Below are 8,476 nucleotides of genomic sequence, written 5' to 3'. Positions count from 1 at the left end.
GACGATGACGATGACGATGATCGTCGACGACAACGAATTGATTTTATTGGGAGAGATAATTATGAAAAGAGAGATGAAATACTTAAAAATTGTTAGGATTGTGTTTGTTTATGTTTTGGATGTAAAACACGTTAAAATCTAAAGTGAAACAAAATCCATTGGAAATAGAATAACAACGATTTTATAAGTGATTTAAAATTATCTAACAAATGTTAAATCCAATAACAGCAGATTTTGTTGTACTTTTTAAAATACCTAATTGAATAACGCTGAATTTTGAAATACACCCAACTCCATTAAAATCCAAGGTTGAGTATATAAAAATAGATAAAAGGGAGTGTATAGAACTTCTCTAAAATCATCAAAATCATTTAAAATCCTATGAAAATTCAAATAATTTGGAATATTATATTGAATACACTCCCTTAATTTGTTTCATTTATTAGTGAAGGAAAGAATAATTTGGTAATATACATATATAATACACGAGAAAAATATCACTAAAATTGTGAAGTTTACATTTTTGTTGATTTAATGCATGAACTCTTCATCTGCTGGAAAAAAACCTCATTTTTTTGTTTACTTCTAAATAATTCATGAATTTTTATTGACATAGCCTCATAAGGCACAATGTTAAGTGGTCAAACGGAAAAATTATACATGGTTAATTAGTCGTTGACGATAGCCCGTTAATAACAAAACAACATCGTTTATCAGACGCTAAGGTTTCTGATTTGGGGAAAATGGGAATCAAATTTTAATTTGGGGATTTTAGGTATGATTAAACAATATCATTTTGTGATTAACAAGATCTCGTTAATGGCTAATTAACCCTATGTGATTTCTCCGTTTGGCCATTTAACATTGTGCTTCATAAGACCAATTCAACAAGAATTCGTGAATTATTTAGAAGTCAACAAAAAAATAGGGCTTTCTTCCATCAGATAAAGAGTTCATGCTTTAAATCAACAAAAATGTAAACTTCAGGGTTTTAATGACAAATTTTCTATAATAAACTAGGAAAGTTATCTGTACGCTTGTGAGGGCAAATATTTTTAAAAAAAAGTAATTTAACAAATCAAAATGTTATTTAATTATAATACTAAGAATGATTCCAACAAAAAAAGTAAATGGAAAAGAATTAACCAAAAGAGATGCCATAATTTAATCTTTCTTGATTTATATCGGCAAAATTTTCGAAACGGAAGTAACTTTTCCAATATAAACATAAAGTAACATAGCTAAGGGAGTTACTCGCGAGCATGCGCGACCAAATGTACTTAACAAAAATAGTTTGAGATATTTAGCGAAAATATATATAATGTTTTAAAAATATTTTGAAACATTATTTTGGTTGTCACTTTTTAGTATTTAGTAAATGAAATGTTTAATTGGTTTTGTATATTTGAAAATTTTTAAATGGATTATATAGTTACTGAATTTATAACTAACAAATCTTTTAAACTTTAGAAAAAAAACTAACATTCACCTAGTGAGTCTAGAATATTGACATATCCTTCAAATCAATATTTTTGGATCATAATTTGTTTTACTCAATCAATATAAATGTTTTGGACTTTATATTTTTTCCCCAAATACAAACCTTAGGTAAATGTGAAAGTTATGGCTTATTAGGTAAATTGTATCTACGTTAGAACCAATATTAGAGAATCAACAAATAAACACTATTTAAACAAATCTAAGAACCCTAAAACCAGTTTTTTCTTCTCTAAGTCTCACATTTTTGTATTTCTTCTCATACCTTGTAATATTTACCTGAGTAAATGCAAAACAAAAAAAAATATAAACTAAAGCTGACTAAAACAATAAAAATTAATAAAAAAATAAGAAGCATGATTATAATCTTTAAGCAAAGAATGCTCCAAAAAAAGACAATGATATAAGAGTATTCTCACAAACGGCACAAAAATAAGTTTTTACTTCCAAATTAGCATATTGCCACTAAAGTTATAATATAACACTATAGTTCAAAATCAAACTCTAAATTCAAAATATTAAACCTTACTCCCTCTAAAATATACCATAAATAGAAATTAGAGAACTCAAACTAAAAAAAAAAAAAAATGAATTTATAATATTGAAATTATGTAAATAGTCCTATTTTGGAAATTTCAAAATTAAACCTTAAACTATAAAAACTAAACTCTACTCTCTAAAATCTATACTCTAAATGTAATGGAGAGAACAAAAAAAAAATAATGTTTATGCCATCTTCGACCATCTCCGATGTCATCTCCATCACCAACGATTACTCACACGTACTCAATAAGCTTTATCTCTGTACAGTAGTTTTGGTATAATTATATGCTAATATTGTGGTTGGAAATGTTTATGAGAAAATAGTTATTCTCCACATATTTCTTCCAAAAATTTTATCATACATCGAAGAGATCATAAAAGTGAAGAAAATATTCAATATAGATCATCTATGAAGGTTATGAGGAAAAGTATACTCGTTTGTTCAAGGCAAAAAATGATCAATATAAATCATTTACGAAATTTATGAAGATAACAAAACTCGTCTGTTCTAAGGAGAGATGCTATTGTATTTTTTAGTCTTTATCATGGATTTTATTATTACATATGATTTTTCTATGATAATATTTTTAACGAAGTAGTACGTAATATGTTAATAATGAAGAATACTCAAAAAGAGAATGTTATAAAATAAATAATTACTTATATGATTATCCATTACATACTTCCCCTCTAACTCTAAGTAACTTGGTCTCCAAGTAGTATTTTACTATTATCTTCTTATCCTTAACTTCCCTATATATACGTTCATTTCCTTCGATGTAACAACACAAGCATAAGTAGAGAAGAAGAAGTAATAACTTCCTTTACTTACCTCTCGTCTCTCCCCTTTATTAATTATTATAGTGTATATACAGTTTTACATACATATATATATACATATATAATATTGCGTTATTGTTTACAACAATGATGTTTTTTTTTTCACAAAATGTGTATTTAATCTGATTGATCATATCTTAACTATACCTTTCATCCAACAATACATCCGTGCTAACCGAGTAATTTATTAAAAGTTGTTTTGAACAATGAAAAATGTACAAGTTTTAGATGCCGAATTTTCAAATTAGCAAAAGAATAGTTAAAAACTAATAATAATGATAATTATAATGTTAGCTGTTTAATTACGAAGGTTTGGTGACCCATCGGTATCATATATTCCTATTAAGGACTAATGTGACGTGTCTATCTTAATAGTTTCCATCTAATTATAGTTTTCCTTTGGCATCTTGTATTAAATTATCGTTTTGTTTGATTTTAAGGTAGTGGGTGGCTAACCTTATGTTATGGCACTGACAGCGACTTAGAACGGTCGACGTCTGAAATATTTAATTCCCAAGTAAAATTTATTACAGAAACAATATGGAAACGTAAACATAAAAATGAACACTACTAGAAGTGGAAGCCAGAGGTTATGAGGTGAAGAGAGACAAGTGTGGACATAGACCGTAGTCACAAGAGCTCTTTATATTCCGCATTGTATCTACGGCGATTTTCTAGGGTTCTCTGTGTTACTTCTCTCTTTTGCCGTTTAATTGATGGTGCAAAACGCCGGCATGGTTGCCGGTTCTTACCGGAGAAATGAGTTTGTTCGGAACAGAGACGATTCTGATGACGGGGTTGATTTCTTCTTTCCTTCTCTGTTTTTTTTTTTTGCTTTAGGGTTTTTAATTCAGATATCTCTGTTTCTTTGGTTGGTTGGTTTTTGAACCCCAAGTGACTAGTGGATGCTCAAAGTTGTGAACTTTTTTTTTTTTCCTGGATAGACTATCACTCACTCTGATTTGCTCGATCGTTGATTCTAAAATTCTAAACCTCTACTTACTAACACTTTGTAATCTAGCTTAACCATGTTCGTTAGTTCACAGATTGCGACCGTGACTAATATTATCTTAAAGTTTCTGTAGATAACTTCTGCTTTGTCACAAAAATTATCTATTAACTTTAATTGAAAGTAACCAAAATTTTGATATATCTAATAACTTGGAGATGGTTCTTGTAACATGATTTGGTTAAGATGCATAAATAATTTGTTTCTGTTTTTCCTCCTTTCTAACATCGTTTTGTGCTCAAAGTGCAGCTGAAACCCCTGAAAAATCTGAATGGGCTGGTTTGTCAGATCTGTGGTGATGATGTTGGACTCACTGAAACTGGAAATGTCTTTGTCTCTTGTAATGAATGTGGCTTCCCTTTGTGTCGATCTTGTTAAGAGTATGAGAGGAAAGATGGAACTCAGTGCTGCCCGCAATGCAAGTCTAGATTGATCAGACGGCACAATGGTCAGTACTCAGTAGTATGCTTTGCTATTGTCTTTCTGTTTGTCGTCTCTTTTAATTACTAGTTCTTTGTTTATGAATTTCTGACACATTTTATTGGTATAGGGAGTCCTGGAGTTGAAAGAGATGGAAAAGAGGATGATGCTGATGATATCGAGAATGAGTTTGGTTATACCCATGAAAGCAACAAGGCAAGACTCCCAGATCGCGCTGGAGAGTTCTCTTCATCATCTCGACTTGAATCTCAACAAGTTTCTCTTCTTACTCATGGCCATCCCGTAGGAACTAACTTATCATTTGTCTTCTAACGTTGATATAATGTCCTTTTCTAGATAAAATTAATGTTTCACAGCATCGATTTTTTTACTGATATTTTCTATACTTAGGCTTCTGGAGAGATTCCTACGCCGGATAGGAAACCTGCTCTGTCTCCTTGTATTGACCCACAGATACCTGGTATGTATCAAATTTTTGCTTCTTGTGTTTGGTCCTCAACACTCAACAGATTTTATATCTTGTGTTTTCACATGTTTGTTTAATACAAATATGGCAGTGCCTGTAAGAATCCTGGACCCATCAAAAGACTTGAACTCTTATGGACTTGGGAATGTTGACTGGAAAGAAAGGATCGAAGGTTGGAAGATGAAGCAGGAGAAGAATATGTTACAGATGACTGGTAAATACCATGAAGGGAAGGGAGGAGAACTTGAAGGGACAGGGTCAAATGGTGAAGAACTCCAAATGTACGTTTAAAAGTGCTGGATACAAGAACTTTGTTGGTTTAGTTTAAATCTGCATGAACTGTTTGTATCTGTTTATTGATGGATCTTGTACTTACAGGGTTGATGATGCTCGGCTTCCTATGAGCCGTGTGGTTCATTTCCCATCCTCTCGCATGACACCTTATCGTATAGTGATAGTTCTCCGGCTCATCATTTTAGGAGTCTTCTTGCATTATCGTACGACTCATCCGGTGAAAGATGCATATCCCCTGTGGTTGACCTCAGTTATTTGTGAGATCTGGTTTGCCTTTTCGTGGCTTCTTGATCAGTTTCCAAAATGGTATCCCATTAACAGGGAGACTTTTCTTGACAGGCTTACTTTAAGGTTGGTCTTTATATGTTTATTATTGGTTGTTATTATCTGCAATGTCTGATTATGTATCAGTGCATTTGAGAATAAGAACTTCTATAGTGTTTTGTTCTTTGGCATTTAAATTTTTACTTGTCTTTTTTTTTTTTTTTTAATTGTAGATACGATCGAGATGGTGAACCATCACAGCTAGCTCCTGTGGATGTGTTTGTTAGTACGGTGGACCCAATGAAAGAGCCTCCTCTTGTAACAGCAAACACGGTTCTCTCAATTCTTGCTGTGGATTACCCAGTGGATAAAGTTGCGTGTTATGTTTCAGATGATGGTTCAGCTATGCTTACTTTTGAAGCCCTTTCTGAAACGGCCGAGTTTGCAAAGAAATGGGTTCCTTTTTGCAAAAAATTCAACATTGAACCTAGAGCTCCTGAGTTCTATTTTTCCCTAAAGATAGATTACTTGAAGGACAAGATCCAACCTTCTTTTGTCAAAGAGAGACGTGCAATGAAGGTCACTTGGACTACTATAATTTCACAAACTCGTTTTATCCATTGAACATATTTACAAGATTAAAGAGTGTATGTCATGTTTCTTTTTATGTCACTGGCAGAGAGAGTATGAGGAGTTTAAAGTGAGGATCAATATCCTCGTCGCTAAAGCACAGAAGATGCCTGAAGATGGCTGGGCAATGCAGGATGGTACGCCCTGGCCTGGTAACAACCCTAGAGACCATCCTGGAATGATTCAGGTACACTAGTACAATGCCTTCCTTTTATTCAACTTCTCGTTGATGGACTATTGTAGAATGTTTCTTGATGCTAAGGATTTGATTTCAATTCAGGTTTTCTTAGGCCATAGCGGAGGTCTGGATACTGAAGGAAATGAGCTACCTAGGCTCATCTATGTGTCCCGTGAAAAGCGTCCTGGATTTCAGCACCACAAGAAGGCTGGAGCTATGAATGCCCTGGTTCGTTTTATCCATTACAAAATGCTGATTATGACTACATCTCTAGCTAGGGAATGCCTTTAGTCCATTACTGTTACTTTCTCCTAATCGAGCTTTTCATACATTCGGCAGATCCGTGTCTCTGCTGTTCTTACTAATGGGGCATATCTTTTGAACGTGGATTGTGATCATTACTTCAACAACAGCAAGGCGGTTAAGGAAGCCATGTGTTTCTTGATGGACCCTGCAATCGGAAAGAAGTGCTGTTATGTGCAGTTTCCACAACGTTTCGACGGCATTGACTTGAATGATCGATACGCCAACAGAAATACTGTCTTCTTTGACGTAAGTTAGCTCTTCAATTCCAATCATTGTTTTTTTTTTTTTCTCGATTATTTCTTGTCCACTTGAGCTGACTCAAATTTGTATTGTGTTGCAGATTAACTTGAAGGGGTTGGATGGTATCCAGGGTCCTGTGTATGTGGGTACTGGTTGTTGTTTCAACAGGCAGGCCCTGTATGGGTATGATCCTGTGCTAACAGAGGAAGATCTTGAACCTAATATTATTGTAAAAAGCTGTTTCGGCTCAAGGAAGAAAGGAAAGAGTAGCAAGAAATACCACTATGAACAAAATAGAAGCATCAAGAGAAGTGACTCCAGTACTCCACTTTTCAATATGGAAGACATTGACGAGGGTGTTGAAGGTCTGTCTGTGTCCCACGACTTCTACGTGAAAACATATTGCGCATGCTAAGGCAATTCATCACAAAACATTCTTGTTCTTGCAGGCTATGATGATGAGATATCTCTAGTCTCCCAAAAAAGTCTAGAGAAGTGTTTTGGTCAGTCGCCGGTATTTATTGCGGCCACCTTCATGGAAAAAGGAGGTCTTCCACCAACAACCAACCCAACAACTCTTCTGAAGGAGGCAATTCATGTCATAAGTTGTGGTTATGAGGCCAAGACTGCATGGGGGAAAGAGGTCAGAGGTTATAGAAGACCGTCCAAACAACAAAGCCAGTATTTTGTTCTCTGTCTGATATAACTTGATTCATCTTTTGGGTTTCAGATAGGGTGGATCTACGGTTCTGTGACAGAAGATATTCTCACTGGGTTCAAGATGCATGCGAGGGGTTGGATATCAATCTACTGCGTGCCTCCACGCCCTGCGTTCAAGGGATCTGCACCCATCAATCTCTCTGATCGTTTGAACCAAGTTCTTCGATGGGCTTTGGGATCTATCGAGATTCTTCTGAGCAGACATTGCCCTATATGGTACGGCTATAATGGAAGGTTGAAACTCTTGGAAAGACTTGCTTATGTCAATACCATAGTCTATCCAATTACATCCATCCCTCTCCTTGCCTATTGTATGCTTCCAGCTTTTTGCCTCATCACCAACAAGTTCATCATACCTGAGGTAAGACCTGGTGTTCATCCATTTACTGCAATTCACTTTCCGAAATTGCATTGTTTTTTCATTACTTCAGTTTGTTCTTAATTTGCAGATAAGCAACTCTGCAACCTGGTGTTTCATACTTCTATTTATATCCATTTATGTATCAGCAGTCTTGGAGCTCAGATGGAGTGGTGTGGCCCTTGAAGACTGGTGGAGGAACGAGCAGTTTTGGGTAATCGGTGGAACCTCGGCTCATCTTTTCGCAGTGTTCCAAGGTCTACTCAAAGTGTTTGCAGGGATAGACACAAACTTCACAGTCACATCAAAAGCCTCTGATGAAGATGGAGACTTTGCAGAGCTCTACGTCTTCAAATGGACATCTCTTCTCATCCCACCAACCACTATCTTACTTGTCAACCTTGTCGGTATTGTGGCTGGTGTCTCTTATGCCATAAACAGCGGGTATCAATCATGGGGACCGCTCATGGGAAAGCTCTTTTTTGCTTTTTGGGTTGTTGCTCATCTTTACCCTTTCTTGAAGGGTCTTTTGGGAAGACAGAACCGAACTCCGACCATTGTCATTGTCTGGTCTGCGCTTCTTGCATCCGTCTTCTCATTACTTTGGGTCCGAATCAACCCCTTCATTTCCACTACTGGGGTTGGGAGCAACAATTTCATAGGTGAGTGACCTGCCCAGTGTCATGCTTT

The 8,476-nt window shown here is 35.1% G+C and overlaps 1 protein-coding gene across 1 annotated transcript in view; it reads left to right on the top strand.

The window, feature by feature from the left end:
- LOC104752185 (probable cellulose synthase A catalytic subunit 10 [UDP-forming]) overlaps nucleotides 3,451–8,476 on the top strand; it is a 6,196-nt gene continuing 1,170 nt past the window's right edge. The window contains exons 1-14 of the mRNA XM_010474252.2: nucleotides 3,451–3,677; nucleotides 4,139–4,337; nucleotides 4,440–4,612; nucleotides 4,721–4,790; nucleotides 4,888–5,077; nucleotides 5,175–5,441; nucleotides 5,588–5,933; nucleotides 6,034–6,171; nucleotides 6,265–6,390; nucleotides 6,502–6,714; nucleotides 6,809–7,073; nucleotides 7,158–7,351; nucleotides 7,439–7,789; nucleotides 7,878–8,441. Of these exons, the coding sequence (XP_010472554.2) occupies nucleotides 4,977–5,077; nucleotides 5,175–5,441; nucleotides 5,588–5,933; nucleotides 6,034–6,171; nucleotides 6,265–6,390; nucleotides 6,502–6,714; nucleotides 6,809–7,073; nucleotides 7,158–7,351; nucleotides 7,439–7,789; nucleotides 7,878–8,441 (2,565 nt within the window). The 5' untranslated portion in view covers nucleotides 3,451–3,677; nucleotides 4,139–4,337; nucleotides 4,440–4,612; nucleotides 4,721–4,790; nucleotides 4,888–4,976. The remainder of the gene's footprint in view (nucleotides 3,678–4,138; nucleotides 4,338–4,439; nucleotides 4,613–4,720; nucleotides 4,791–4,887; nucleotides 5,078–5,174; nucleotides 5,442–5,587; nucleotides 5,934–6,033; nucleotides 6,172–6,264; nucleotides 6,391–6,501; nucleotides 6,715–6,808; nucleotides 7,074–7,157; nucleotides 7,352–7,438; nucleotides 7,790–7,877; nucleotides 8,442–8,476) is intronic.

This window comes from Camelina sativa, chromosome 16 (assembly GCF_000633955.1).
Source record: "Camelina sativa cultivar DH55 chromosome 16, Cs, whole genome shotgun sequence".
Classification (NCBI taxonomy): Eukaryota; Viridiplantae; Streptophyta; class Magnoliopsida; order Brassicales; family Brassicaceae; genus Camelina; species Camelina sativa.
The sequence above is the reverse complement of the archived record's forward strand: the minus strand, read 5'-3'. Positions and strand labels throughout refer to the sequence as shown.